The sequence below is a fragment of the Anoplopoma fimbria genome, chromosome 2, assembly GCF_027596085.1.
Source record: "Anoplopoma fimbria isolate UVic2021 breed Golden Eagle Sablefish chromosome 2, Afim_UVic_2022, whole genome shotgun sequence".
NCBI lineage: Eukaryota > Metazoa > Chordata > Actinopteri > Perciformes > Anoplopomatidae > Anoplopoma > Anoplopoma fimbria.
Window position 1 is genome coordinate 19115548 of NC_072450.1, and position 15531 is coordinate 19131078.

At 39.6% G+C, this 15531-nt stretch overlaps 2 protein-coding genes across 2 annotated transcripts in view; one reads left to right on the forward strand and one right to left on the reverse strand.

The window, feature by feature from the left end:
* Positions 1 to 3968: 3968 nt before the first annotated feature.
* Positions 3969 to 6441, reverse strand: adma (adrenomedullin a). The gene is made up of 4 exons (XM_054618642.1): positions 6337 to 6441; positions 5633 to 5735; positions 5368 to 5493; positions 3969 to 5221 (listed from the first exon to the last, which is right to left on the reverse strand). Exons 2-4 carry the CDS (start codon positions 5725 to 5727, stop codon positions 4918 to 4920), a joined length of 525 nt encoding a protein of 174 aa, XP_054474617.1. The 5' UTR covers positions 5728 to 5735; positions 6337 to 6441; the 3' UTR covers positions 3969 to 4917.
* A 3186-nt stretch (positions 6442 to 9627) lies between these two features.
* The window catches only part of sbf2 (SET binding factor 2), an 82262-nt gene continuing 76358 nt past the window's right edge, over positions 9628 to 15531 (forward strand). Inside the window, 1 exon segment of the mRNA XM_054608553.1 lies at positions 9628 to 9774. Within this exon segment, the coding sequence (XP_054464528.1) occupies positions 9720 to 9774 (55 nt within the window). The 5' untranslated portion in view covers positions 9628 to 9719.

Consider the following 15531-nt stretch of genomic DNA (forward strand, 5'->3'; position numbering starts at 1 on the left):
TTGCTTCTGTCTCTTTAATTACAGTCTCTCGTCTAAGGTAAAGACTATCCTTACTACAGCACATCCATCTGGACTTACCTCACCAGTGTACGTCTTGGCAAAAGTAAGTGTCTCTATTATTGCATGTATTCTGTGTATGATGCAAAAAAACCAAAACTGCAATCCCCCTGCTAGACTGGTAACATCAATCTCTGGGTAGAGTCGCACAGACATATTAAAGCACTTTCTTTGATGCCTTTGCCAAGCAGAATAAGCAGTCTTGCAGTACAGCAAATGTAAACTCCTGACACAGCCTTAGAAAAAGGCCCAGATTTACTGCTGTCCCTGATTTAACCCAACAGTGTTTGAGATTACGAGGCTAATCCTCTCAACTCAGGTTATCAGGGTACTTTTAGAGCGGGCTGTAGAGGACTGAATCTTTGCCCTGCGCCAGAATCATTTGATTGACAGTATTGTCAGACTGATTATTCATCTGTCGCCCTCTCCTCTACTCTTGTCAATGGTGATATAACAGTGGGTCAATGAAAAGTTCAAGAAACAGTGCGATTAGGTGATCTCATTAAAACCAGATGATAGATTTTTAGCGGCTCCAGACAGTCCTTTTTAACTTAGTTGTATTTTACCAAAATTTGTTGTCTGAGCCGACATCCAGCTGTAAAGAGCATGCACCTAAATGATGCTGTTGATAGCTGTCAGAACACAGCAATGGAATGAAAGACTGAGAATACAGTAAATTCTGGAAAGAAGGAATCATTTTTTACCAGTTGACCTACACTGATCAGTCTCTTGCTATCATCACATCACAGCATCACCAACTGATTGGCTTACTGAAGCAGTGAGCATTGTTAGTGTGAACACCGACAGGGCCGGATCTAGATCCATCCCATCTATTTTTAGAATTCTGTTATTGTGATGAGAAACAATGCACATGTTTTTTACCATAAGGATTTTGTGTATAAACTAATTCCCATTCAAAATGTAGAAACACATATAAATGAATGAGCCACTAGATGGCACATTTGCTTTATTTTTAGTTGCCATTCAGTAATGTCTGGGCCGGTATTGTGCTAATAACATATTGTAGCTACTGTGCATTGTGCTCCTATAATAAAGGCATATGCGTTACAACAGGAATAGAAAAAAGTTTAATTTAAAAAAAATTGAAGCCCCCCCAAAATCCAGCTCCTTTTTTAAGTATAAATCCCTATTTGCAGAAGAACAGGTTCTGAGCAAACACAGATGTGAAGCAAGAGCACAAGCATGCTCGTACAATGTTAGCTATCTGTTATGCTACCTCGCTGCATGGATCCTGGACTACCTCACCAACCATCCACAGTATGTGAGGATAAGGGAGTGTGAGTCAGATCCGGTGTCCTGCAGCACGGGGGCCCCACAAGGAACCGTTCTGGCTCCATTCCTCTTCTCCATATACACATCGGACTTCAAATATAACTCTGCTACCTGCCACCTGCAAAAGTTCTCTGACGACTCTGCAGTCGTCGGCCTCATCTCCGCCGGCGATGAGAGGGAATACAGAGAACTGAACCAGGACTTCATAGGATGGTGCCGGCGGAACCGCCTCCAGATCAACTCTGGTAAAACCAAAGAGCTGGTGGTGGACTTCCACCGGGGTAAACACTGTCCTCCGGAACCAGTGAACATCCAGGGACAGGACATTGAGATTGTGCAATCTTATAAGTACCTGGGTGTTCACTTGAACAATAAACTGGACTGGACTAATCATTCAAAGGCACTTTACAAAAAGGGTCAGAGCAGACTGTATCTGCTGAGGAGACTGAGGTCCTTTGGAGTGCAGGGAGCACTCCTGAGGACCTTTTTCGACTCTGTGGTGGCATCAGCCATTTTTTATGCAGTGGTCTGCTGGAGCAGCAGCATCTCGACAGCTGACAGGAAGAGACTGAACAAGCTTGTCAGGAAAGCCAGCAGTGTGCTGGGGTGTCCACTGGATACGGTGGAGGTGGTGGGAGACAGGAGGGTGATGGCCAAGCTGTCATCCCTGATGAACAACACCTCCCACCCCATGCAGGACACCCTGGCAGCTCTGTACAGCTCCTTCAGCCACCGGCTGCTTCACCCCCGGTGTGTGAAGGAGAGGTACCGCAGGTCCTTCCTTCCTGCTGTTGTCAGGTTGCACAACCAACTCTGCTCCCAGTAGACCACATGACACTAAAAACCTGTGCAATACAAATACACCGTGCAATTATAGTTATAATAGTTATTCTGTCTGTACATATAATATTTCAATTATTGTGGATTTTACTGTTTGTTATTGCTTATTTATAATAGTTGTTTTTATTGCATTTTATTTTTATCTTGTCTTTCTTTTACTATGTCTCTTTACCCTATGCTGCTGTAATCCTGCAAATTTCCCCGCTGCGGGACTAATAAAGGATTATCTTATTTTATCTTATCTTATTTTAAGCATGTAGTTATACACCATTACAATCTGGGAAAATGAAAAGCTGCTTAATAATAAGAGTGACAAATATTTGCTTTCAGTATTTAATGAAGATCAAAATAATCTATATAAAATATATATAGTCATATTTTTAAATGTACCTGATTTTACAGTTTTGTATGATGTGTTGAGCTTAAAGGCAGGTATTTAATTAATAACATAACAATATAATTAAAGGAATAGTTGTATTTCTTACCCATCACTGTTTCTGCTTCTTATTAAAAACCTTTGTATGAATTCTGATCTTATTGAATACCAAGAACAACCAAAAACCCAAATTGAGCTGTTTTACCCATCTAATCTCACTAGATGGCAATAGAGAACATGCAATTCAAGTTTTGACCCTCACTTGCTTCAATATAACCTGCTCCCAATCATACAGACTCTTCCAGTGAATTAACACAAAAGCAAGAAACAGTCTGCTGCCAACGTATTTTTAATTACTAATGATCACACCTTTAATCAACCTAAAGTGCTGGTGGCTTCATAAAAAACTGAAATCATACATGATTTCATTCAGTCATATGCTTATTTTTCATGTGCTGTATGTTTTCACTAAGAACTGTTTATAAAGCAGGGGGGATATCCAGTTAGTGCTTAAAGGTAAATCTAATAGTCATGCTAGTAATGAGCACAGGGGACACCAAACAAGTGGCAATGAATATCTTACTAAGGACCTGGTTGGTTGACTTAATACCATTCAAGGAATTCCCGATTTGATTTATTGTAGTTGATCTGTATATGTGCTGATGAAGTGTTGATTGAACTGTGAATTTCTGCAATACGGAACAATCGAGCTAAAAGAATAAGATGCTACGTCTGGACTATCCTTAGTGGGTCCATCGTTCACCCCAAATTTTCTCTACTACATTTCAAGTGGCAAGCGCACATGTCAACAGTTGTAAAAGAGATAAAAGGAATACTGCCAAAAGAGAAATCTACTATATATATTTAGTTTTTTGGGTGGTGAAATCTGAACTCCCCAAAAACATGTCAAAGGAGGGGTGATAATATGTCAAGTAAAAAGATTTGCAGCCTTTCAGTTCTGTTCAGTGTCAGGGGTCTGCTTGAATGTGAAGGTCAAAATCGGTGCTTTGTTGGATCAGTTTTTGTGATGCCCCCCGCAGGAATGTAAGGAACCCCCTACATCGGCCCTTTTGTGTCCCATCCATCTACCATTGAATACAGATGGAGGTTCAGTCTCTTCTGATGGCTTTAGGGGCTGCTCTGTGGTCTGGGGTGAGCTGACAAATATGAGCTGAACCAAGCAGGAATGCGCCTGGCACCCTGTCTGCCCTTTTTTTGGGGGGGGTCATAACTAGGGGAATGTAGTGAGAGGAGGGGAGGCTCTAATGAGACCCCATAATCACTTAACAGAGACCAGGTGCTCTGTGTCTTGCTCTAGCAGTGCACTCCAGACAATAGAATGCCACTTTCAATTGACAAGAGCCATGAGCAAAGGAGGTCTGGACAAGGTCTAGATTTTGTATGCAAAAAGTTTATTGAATAACAATGTTATTGCTTTGACACAAATAAAATAGATCACATTTACAAATATATAATATATATATTTATATATAACACATATCCTATTACCACAGTTTGCAAAAGAATAATGACAAATAGCTACAATGCCCATATATATATTTCTTCCTGTACAAAAATAGTTCTATCTGCATAAGTACTTTAATGTAACTTCTATATAATATTTAAATAAAGGAATTCATATGTACATATACCTGCAATAAAAACAAATATAGATTGCACATGTTTTTGTACAAACAATAACAATTTCAAGTATATTTCAATCCATTGCGGATTGGCACATATCTCACAGAATCTCAGACATTTTCCCTTATACAGTGTCCAAAACTTTATATAAACTGAGAGTTTCAGAGCTCTCTAGCCTATCTTCCTGTTTGGCATTGTGATGAAGATGTCTTTTCCTGATGATTCATTTGACTTTAAGTCCAAATGGAAAAGTGCAGACAAGTACTGACAGTTTGGAACATGGTGGTATAATCCTTGGAAGACAGCACTTATCAAAGTCCTGGCCTTGAGGAAGAAATGTGTAAAGTCCCAGAATGATAGAAGAGAGTTCCCTCTTTAAGCCAGAGGATGTGTCCACTTTGCCAGGTATTAGCACTCTTCCTTTCCCTCTGCCAAGCAGAGAGCAGCACCTGTAGTTTGCTTCACGCTGTGCCATCCAGTGTCTGTACGCCAGCTGCAGTTGTTTGCACGCTCTACATCGCTGAGCTGCGAGGCTCAGCCTTTAGAGAAACTCAGTGCAGCCAGTCTTGCTCTGACTCAGTTCTCATGCCTTAAAAATGTGCCAGGAAATACTTGGCAGAAATCTAAGGCATTTCGAGAATTTTAGAACAGAGAGAGGACACTTACTCCCTCGCTTTTGTTCCCAAACTCCTCTTTCTGAGTTCCGCTCATGTCCGTCTGAGGAGAGCCTCGAGCTTGTGAACTTGTGAATAATTTGTGCTCCACACGGGCCTCAGCCTGTTCTGCTCCAGCCTCAGTGTGACTCTGTGCGCTGGGAGAGATCGACGCCTCCGGCCGTATCCCTGTGGGCTGATCTTGTCAGCGGGGGCACTCCCAATCTTCAACTTGTTGTTGAGCTGGTGCAGGCGGTGTGCAAGGTCATGAACTGTACAGGTGCCCAGCGAACAACCTTGTCTTCTTGACTGATTGCCTGAGTTTTTAGACCTCTTGGTTCGGACATTGATGTCAGTGCTGGAGGGAAGAGGGAGAGGAAGAGAATATTAATCAATGCTGTTCAGTCCTGAGTTGTTAATGGCTGAGTATTATCATGACAAAAAATGATATGGTCAAATGGAAACAGTTTGTAGACTTTCAGGATTGCATGGTTTGCGTCTTACCTGGAATGTGGCAGCAAAGTATCCCTGATATCTTCTGGTCTGACAAAGTTCTCAGACTCTGCTGTCTTCGCTACTGATACACTGTCAAGATCCCGTCTCAATCTGTTCCCTAGCCATGTGTTTAGCCTGGGAGAGGAAAAAAAACTCTAAGTTAGTCTTAGGTAGATAATTCAGTAGACAACTGTCACAGACTTGATGGACTGTCACATCTTATATCAGATGAAAACATTTTGGTATTGAATGATTTACTCCTAAGTTAACGTACCTTTTTTTCAACTCGGGATTCACTTCAAGTTCCACACAGTGTACTACTGTCGCCAGCAGACAGCAAGAGAGGAAGGACTGGAAGATCAATTGCATTTTGACTCCTGTGGAGAGCAGAGAAAACATGTGTTAGTTATTTATTTATGCTATAAATTGATATTTAACTTCATGAATTTCCCCCTGTCCCTCAGTGCCTCATACAGTATTCCTATATGTGACACACCGGTTCTTGCTTGCACAAGAGTCCAAAAGCCGAGTTATTTGCACTTATCATTCATTTATTTAAAAAGTTAAGCTAAGGTCAGATTTTGCTTGGTTAAGTAAACCTACAACCATGCTTTGGGCCCCTGGCCAATAACGCGAAGGACAGTCTACCAATGCGGGGTCCAAAATAGACTCAGATCATGAGTCAAACAAAAACTAAAATGCTACTCAACTCAGTTATCTGATAACTGAAAAACATAGCAAAATCGATTGTAACTAATAAACAATATATGATGTACTGCCTCTGTCAGATGCTTTACACCTTGAAGGCAATTCCTTCACAGACACACACATTGAGAGCTGAAAGGGTTATATAACGGGGCAGATAACCTGTCCTTGTCTCTACACTTGTGCCCTGACCTCAAAAAAGCAAGGATAGAGCCATCAGCATGTAGCAGAGAAAATCACAGCAATATCTTTTTTGAAAGAAAATGCACATACCTGTAGTTCTCTGATAAAATTCAGAAGGATGAGAAAGCTCAGTCAGCTGTAAAAAGAGTACTCCACAGGTTTCTTGAAATTGCCACTGGTTCTGTGAGGCAGCTGTGTCACTCTGCTAATAGCTCCTACACAGCAGACTGGGAGCCTTTATACAGGAGGTGGGAGGGGCTCATCGACTGACACACACAGTCTCTCATCCTTTTCCCCCACCCCATCCCGTACACTACTGCTGTGCTGTTGCTCATGTAGTACATCGCAAAACAGAGAATAGATCAAAAAATAGAAATAGAGATTTAAAAAAAAAAAAAGGGAAATAGTTTTAGAGTGAGTGCAGTACATCCTGTGTGTCCTGTTTTCACTCCCTCACTGAGACAAAACATGAACTTTTTTCACAACTATAAATGTTCTACAATTCTTACACAATGTTGTTTGTTTTATTTCAGTATGGGTATAAAATGGCAGAAAATCAATGGTCATCAGTTATGTAAGTCTCATACTACACTACAATTTGTCCCCAGTAAGAGTACAATGTGTTCATCTCAGCTTACTGCTTTCTATAAGGGGGAGGGTATGATAAATCTGAATAATCACAAAAGAAAAGGTTTAAACATTCATCATGTTATGTTTGAGTCTAAGGTCAGTTAGGTATATGTATTTGTCACTGTTCCTTTTAGTGTACCTTGCTGATTGTATAAAATAGAAGGAATGTTTCTACAGTCCGCTTTTCAGGGCACTCCCTGACAAAGTGAAGTTCCAAGCATTGAGTAACTGATTAAATATAGTAAGTATGCCCAACTGTAAACACAATATATTCAATGTATTTGTCTGTACAAGGCAAATATTTGACCCAGGACTTACCATTTATTTTGATATTTGGATAAATGCGAAATGGAATTTTACAATTTAACCTAAAATAAATCTAGAGTCGGATAATGAACTTGAACAACAATCTAAGACATATGAACAATATTGGCTTAGACGTTCTTTAAATAGTCCTGCAGATTATGTGCTGTTCTAAATTATAACTAATATGACTTCAATCTTTGCCTCAGGAATGCGTACCCAAGAATCTATCGGAGATCACGCAGAGCCATCAAGTCTGCGTCTATGTCTCAACCTCTCACATTATTTTACTTTATCGGACGGTCAGTATGGTGAGTCACTCTAAACCGTCATGCAGCATGTTTTACATGAAGAGTTAAAGCTAAGTAAGTCAAAGCAACACAGAAAAAAGGACATTTATTTCTCTGATTTTCTTATTTATGATTAGTCTGTAAAGCTGGAAACAACCCGCTGTCGAAGGGGTTCATGAGGCAGATGTGGATAATAAGCCCCTGAGGGGAGGAAACATACACAGAAAGTACTATCACAAATAACACATTACGGAGTTGACATGTTTTTGATTATCACAGCCTTCATCCTGCTAACAGCTAGTGTAGATCTGTCTGTGTCTGAGATGAGCATACTGTTAAGAAGAGATAATCTGAGTATGTGATGCCAAAAAGATTGAAATTGTTCGCCCCTTCAGTCAGTGTATGAAATTCTGTAGAGACCAGAGAAAAAACCTGTGGTTTTATCATTGTAGAAATTACACTACAGAAACTTCCGAGAAGTATGGTGTCAATTAGTTTTTTTAGAGTTGCTCTAAGAAATGCTTTCGGTTTGGATTTTTGTTTCAGTTTCATTGAGGGGGAAAACGGTCCTGTGGGCTCTTTCAAGATCATTTTTGAAATACTTAACACCTGACATTCCACTCTAGCATATCAGCAGGCTATAATTCATATCGTATTGTTTTTAGTCCCCGATGCAGAACCTCCCTGAGTGTATTTATATCTCATGCGACCCAACTCAAAGAATACATGAATGTCAAACACATGCGCTGTAAACCAGCAAATGTTTTGTAAGAACTTTGTAATGATAATTGCCTCCGGCAGATAAGTAATCCCCTTAGTTTGGTTTACGACAGGAGATTGTGCAATCACGACAACAAAATTCTACTGTTGATTTTTGGCTCCTTATATAGAAATCTTTTGTTTGTTCTCCATGAAGTTGCTGTCGTAGGATGACAGTTTCTTTCTATTCTGATGAGCAGGTATGTGTGACAGGAAACTTGAACTACTAATGCTAGGTGTGCCAGGAAAAAGAATGTGTCAACCGCAAAGGCACACATTTGACAGGTGATTCATAATTATTATAATGCGATAATTGGCAAGGTTTGTCACCTTGAAATATGTGTTGTTTAAGGTCCCGTGACTTTCCCATCATTCTAGTGTAATTATAAAAAAAATGTATGCAAACACTCGATCTGAATTTCTTCATGTTTTGGCTCTGGTTCAACTATTTGACTACCTCTGTCTTCGTCTTCCGTTTACCAGCAAACAAAAACAGTTAGTGGGATAGAAAGAAAGAGAGACAAAGAATTACTGAGGAGTTGAGAAAAGAGAATGCAGTGGACATTGCTTGCAGTTCCTGCTGTTGTTGTTTTTGCGTTACTCCAACACACATTAGCTAGGGTACTGGTTTCCATGTGCTATTCCCTGTGACAACTGTTCCTATTTATATAAAAATTCAATATTTTGCTCTAACCACATGAGTTTATCCTGCACACTGTATGTCAAAACATAACCACATTCAGCTGTAAGGAGCTGTTTCAAAACACAAACTATTGTCTTAGACGTCACCAATAATGTTTATTTTAGCTTTTGTCACTTGCCAGAAAAGCATTTCATGAAGTTGCGTAGAAAAGCACACACAAATATGTAAGTCCATGGAATAACCCCTGATCATTTTAATGTTACAATTAGATCAGCTTTGTCAAATTATAGTGTATTATGATATCAGGGTTAGTATTTTTAGTACTGGTGGCACACTTGAAAAGTAGTTGATTTGCGGTGAAAGATGAACGAAATGTCTCTGGCACTAAATCCTTATTATGAATTATTATATACTGAAAAGAGGGCAGCAAGTATAGAGAAGTAGTATACTATTATATAACCTGCTGAACGTACAACGGATGCCAATATTCTACATCAGTTGCTATTCCATATATTCAATCCACCTTTAAATAAGGAAAAGCTCTTTTCAAATTCCAGTAAATCAACTGTTGTGTTCAATATATTTCTCCCCTTTACAGGAAATGATAGTATTATTCTGGCGTGGTGGCTTTTTACTGGTATAATAAGCTGGGGACCCCAAAGGTTGGCCCTAAAAGAGCCTCTGTTGGGAAACAGTGCTGTATTTGTGAACTCAAGGGGCCCACGCCCATGGATGTCTCCCTCTCCGGCACGCATGCGCAGTGACACTCCTTCTGTCAAACATGGCTGTGCTTTGGAAGCAGGAAAAATGCTGAATTGTGTTGGTATTTATCGGGAAAAGCGGCAGACATGGCTAGATTTGCTGACTACTTTATTGTCGTGGGATACGATCATGAGAAATCGGGTAAGTTTTGACGTCGGGGCGGCTCGCGGATTGAGCCTCGCGGGCTGAGGTTTGCGTCCAGGCCGTCAGTCAGTGTGATGATGTTGATGCTACATAGCTTTGCCCTTAGCCTCACGTTAGCCTGCACAGCTATCAGGCGACACTGGAAAAAAAAAACACTCTCTCTTCTTTGGTTTTCTCATAAAAACCGGCCAGATAGTGAAAATCATGTGTTTAAAGACCGAGCACGCGCCTGATCACCAGTGGATGTCTGCACGCGACAGGTTGCGATATTTGACTTGGATCAAACGAAACTTTGCATGGATTCAAAATCTGTCACATCCTGTCCCTGTTGACCGTGCTCCTGTCAGGTCCGGGGGCTGGTTCAGCAGCCAGCTATTGGGACACAATCATTTCCACAAAAGATCATGTGAACAAAGCTCTTTAACTTATTGGTCATTTTTATTTTACTGACACAATCTATGTCAGTATTGGTAGCCGGTGTTTGCATCCATGTTTTGTATTCCCCCCCCATAATGGTCTTGTTGATGCCTGCCTTGTCCTGCACGCTCTGTTGTATGACTATTTGTTTACCCAATGCAGCCACACTTGTCATTGATATATATTGTTGCTTTATTTGTTTTTGCCGGAAGAGTGCTCAACTTTTTTTCATGTTGGGCGGAACCTTATAGAGCTGCGAGGGAAGGCAGTCCTTGTGCTCAGCCAGATCCTCTTCCTTCTTCTCCCTCTCCACTGCTTGTCTGTGCTGGGAGCTCCCCATGCTTCCTCTCACATGTTGTGCCTCAGGTCCAGCCTCACATTATTTTTTCATCCAAGGAAACAGCTTTGCACACATTTCTAAGCATTAATAGATAAGTAGATGAAAACCTTTTGGCATTGCACTCACGCATTCTCAAATGATAAATGGCATTTTGTGATTACTTCAAGGTCCTCAAACCACTGTAATTTATCGCCACTCATCCACTTGTGACGATACAATAATACCGTGTCCTCAGTGAGCAGCCTGGAGAAAGTTAAAATATTCACTTACTCTGCCATGAGTTAACAAATTAAAGTTTCTAGCCTCAGTGGCGTACGTCCAGCACCATGTGTGTCAAAGAGGGGCCAGAGCAGCTGAATCCTCTTAGCCACCATTGCTTGCATGCACAATAGGTAAACAGTGTCTTTCCTCAGCTCTGTGCATCTTAGCGCCAAATGACAAATTACTTTTTTGTGCTCCCAAGGACAAAATGTTCTTGGCGTCACCAAAAGAGCCTGAATGTATTCACATTTAGTCAGTATAACCACAAGAGTCTACTTTATTCTCCACTGGCCGTCGCTGATTGTAATGATGAGTTGATTGTGGAGAGAGCAAGCAATAAAAGTCTGCCATCTCAGATTGTGGTTGATTATGGTGCTGCGACAGACTTATATCTCATCCACATGTAAGCTTCTCTTACACTCCATACTGAATTTGTATTTGTCTGCTTGCATTATATTTCCCTGAGTGTAATGTAGCAAATCAATAGTTTGGATGAGAGCCCAGCAGAGATGCCGTTGTCTGTTAGTGCAAGTGATTTTCTCAGAACTGTATAATCAAAATGACTTTTAGATTTAAAAAACAGAGGAAAATAAAACGACAGCTGCTTTTTTCTCTAACTTTTCAGAGCTTGTGCTCTATACGGTTGGTTTATATGAACTAGTTTGCTCATATTAATATGTAGTATGTCATCTAGACAAGATAGTTCCCCGTCCACCTTACTTGTTAATACAAACCAGGGATCCCTACCTGGGTCATCATCAAGCCCCCTGTGCTGTGCTGGCGCTGTACTGGCCTGACCCACTTCTCATTGTTAGATTACTACTGATGGATCAGTTGGAAATAACGCTAAGCATGCAATCTGTTGAGTAATTGGCTCTGTTCCAATTTGCAGTGAATCAGAATGACACTGTAAAAAATGATAACCTTTGAACCTGGTGCGTAGATGTAACAGTGTACAGTAATAGAGGGGATGAAGCCTCTCTCATGGTGACACAGGGTGGTGTGGAGGTAGGGTTACAGTACAGTGGGCTTCAAGTTGCAATACTGTATAGTAAAGATGGTTACTAAATATTCAATTACTGTGTAGTAAAGTTCCCCTCTTAATTATTTTTTATTACCTTACAATTGCACGATTTGGTTTCATTGACTTGCTTATATTGGTCTTTTCATTCTAAAGACTTTTACCCCTTGAGAATGATAATAAATCAAGTGTCTCCAGCAAGAACACTTTGGATATTTTCTTTGCGAGACTAGTGACCTATTTAGAAATTTTTATTGAAAGGCATATACCTAATGGTCAAATCATTGTGCTTGGTTTAAGAGACCGAGGTGACGTTAAAAAAAAAAAAGTAGGCCAAAAGTAGGCCAACTTATAATTCTATAATTTATTGTTGACCTTTAAATTCCATCGCAAGGATGCTGTTTGTCATTACAGTGCGTCACATACGTAAAAAAAACAATATTTGGTGAGGAGTATGATGAAAGAGAACATGGCCTAAGAGGCATATTCCTCCAAGAAAACTGATCAGAGTCTTCTTCCATGGGGGCCACTGTCATGAGCCACAAACCTTGGAATTATTTTCATGAATAATGTTGGGATGGGAAAACACTTGCTGGTTTAGATCTATGCAAACTGTATTAAAGCTGCACTTTATTCTGTATTTTCCTTTTGCACTAGCACCCTGTCTCTCATTATTGGCAAGAGGTTAAATACTGTCTGGCGTGCTGTTTGCCATAAATTGTAATTTGCCAAGTGAAAAAGAGGAATTTGCCCAGCTGCTTTTCTCAACAGTTTATTGGATGGATATCATCCATTTTTATTGAATCAAACTGCTTTTGGAATGTGTTTCACAGATACAAGGCCCAATTTCTACTTTGTGTGACTTTAGGGTCTTCATTTTCTGGTCTGGACTTGGGGAACGTCTTGTGTAACATAGCACGATCCTGCAAGATAACACAAACAATGCTTCAAAATTATTGAGAGCAAAATATTTCCATCTGTATATAACTTTTGGCTGTGTGTATCTGTAGAGATGCAAGTATGCAAGCTGTGGATGTGGAGTAATTAATTTATCAGATTGCATGCATAGATGCTTTTCAAGGATTATTGTAATAGTTGTACCAAGAATGACTTCATGCTTGTTTTTTATCCTTGGAAACTTCATGAATTGGCTTTTTTTTTTTTTTTTTAGATTTTGTACCTTGAAAACTGACTGATTATTGATATTAAACAGGTATGTATTTTTCTGGGTTAGTATTAAACTGCAAAACATCATCAGCATAGAGCAACATTCTGTATTCAATGTCTACTAACAGAAGACACCACAGAGTCAGTTGTGATTCCTGATAGTCTCGGCAAGTGTCTGAAGCGCAAGTGCAAATAATAATGGTGAAATACAATTGCCTTGATGTGAACCTCTACTCAAGGGGAAAAATTCAGACACTGAGCCATTTACCAGTACCCTGAAACTGGAGATCTGTATAGTGGTTTATATGAATGTATATTGGTCTGTTGCCTCTGACTTATACCTCACCTGTGAGTTTTAAAGTTGTGTGCATGGACTGGGTAAAGTTGCAAATGAATTGCCCTTCTTGGGATAGGTTGATAATGTTGTCAAAATCTGAGAAGAAACTTAACCCACTCAATAGAACCAGAGAGTTAATAAAAAAATTGCAATCACCCCCAAGCAAGCTTATAGGTCTTTAAGATGCTCAGTTATCAGAAGGCGTGTCTGTCTTTATAGCCATAAAGATGTGGGTCAGAACTATCAAAGCCATGCAATCAGCCATGTCCTTTTTTCTTCTTCTCTGCTTTGGCAATGCTTTCTTGCAAATCGGTCACTATGTCCACCACATCTGATAGCTGCTGGTTCGCCTGGTAATGCGTTTGGACTGGCTTTTCTAAAGTTGTGAATATTTTTTCCAGAATTTCCGAAAACGTAGAAAGCTTCTCTTACAGTGACATTAGACCATTTTTTGCCTTTAATTTTTGCCTTTTTTGCCTTTAATTTTGGTTATGAAGTGGTTTTCAGGCTTGTGTTGGTCTACACCAGCTGAGGTTCATCATTTTATTTACCGGATCCTTTTGATTAGCTTCATGTGCTGTTTTTCTCAAGATCACACATTTGTTGGCTTCGGGCTTGCTTCTGAGTTTAACAATGTTTTCCTCATTTCAGGGAAATGCCTGCACAGCTGCATGTTACCGACTGCATGGAATTCTGTGCTTTTTCTTAAAGCATTGCCATTTTCATATTGCAACATCTTAACTTTCCAAAATTCCAGATTATGCCTCTTAATTTGTTTAGTTTTATTAAAACGACACATTTCTCATTACTAAGACTTGATTTATAAGACAGAAAGTTTTCCCAAGATAAGAATGTTTTTTAGGAAGTTGCCTAGGACCTGTATCAAAAGGCTTTTTGTGTTTACAACTCTCTGAGACTTTGTCTAAAAATATGTTGCGTAAACAAAGTTTAACAAAGCATGAACTCCTGATAATCAGTCCAAGATTATTTTTGACAGCTGTTTATTTATGCTAAAGTGATGGCTAAACACCATCTGTAACTTACTGAAGTAAAAAAAAGCACATTTTCTAAATAATGCCATAAAGTAAATATTGTTTGCATACACTGACTTCAGACGGGCCCTTCCAACAGCTGGAGATGTTGATTTCATGGTGAAGATGCCAGATCTTGAAGTGCTGCCATGTGTTGTGGTTGGTTTTCTAAATCATTAGTTAAGTTGTGTAGTCTGTTTTGTTTGATCAGCAGTAACATCAACACATGAAATGAAATGGTTTGCTAAATTCTTATGGAATAGGATTAATAGCTGTACTTTCAATTTGGATATCGTAATATGGCAAAAGTTTATTCTTTGTCTGGTTTTAAAAGCTGCATTACAGTAAATTATTGTAATTTTATAAACATACCTTATTATTCTACCTGTTCTTTTATTTGCCTTTACCAACTTAGTGATTATATTCACATTAATGATGATTGTTTATTAAGAATCTGAATTTGTAAATATTTTGTATGCACAAGTGGTCAACCCTATAATATCGTCACAATATCAATATCAACTTATCTAAATAGATATTTGATTTTCTCCATATTACCCAGGATATGAAATAGGCTGAATATCACATAACAACATAAAGATAGAGACACACATAGATATGATTATCTATGTACTGGAGATGCATATGTTGCAATAAGTGGTCACAGCGTGGCTGCATTGTAGAGTCAGCAAGCGCTATTTTACACAAGGGCATGCTGAGCTCAATCCGATCAATCAACTGGTAGTAACTGACCTCTTACCGTCTCTTACCGCCTGTCACGTTTATATTTTTGTTGCCTTTGCAAAAGCCTCTATGGTTGAGGGTTGATTGCTTACCCTGATAGGAGTATTAGTCTGGCAACTCTTTGTTGAAAGAGTCGTTGGCAGGCTTGCGTATACTGTTGGATGGTGAGTTTTAAGAGGTGAATGGAGATTTGAGGTATTTCCATCTTGAGTCCAACTTGTTTATTGAACAGCTTACGAATCACTCAATTCATGTTCACTGGCTCTCATTTTTTCATTTTTTTTAGTACCAAAGAATTGCCAAACAGGTGCATTGCTATGAAGAGCGTATGTCTTTCCTGCTGGAGTTAGGGCTACATGGATAATTACTAGGGCTGTACCGAATACTGAGAAGCTCCATTCATAATGCTTACATTCAAAGTCAGTGCTGTTTCCTC

Bases quoted from the DNA above. Each gene is read 5' to 3' on its own strand.
- adma (XM_054618642.1), bottom strand. From the start codon at position 5,727: ATGCAATTGATCTTCCAGTCCTTCCTCTCTTGCTGTCTGCTGGCGACA. The intron at 5,494-5,632 runs GTACGTTAACTT...TTCCTCTCCCAG, and splicing joins AATCCCGAGTTGAAAAAAAG to GCTAAACACATGGCTAGGGA. The intron at 5,222-5,367 runs GTAAGACGCAAA...TCTTCCCTCCAG, and splicing joins ACTTTGCTGCCACATTCCAG to CACTGACATCAATGTCCGAA.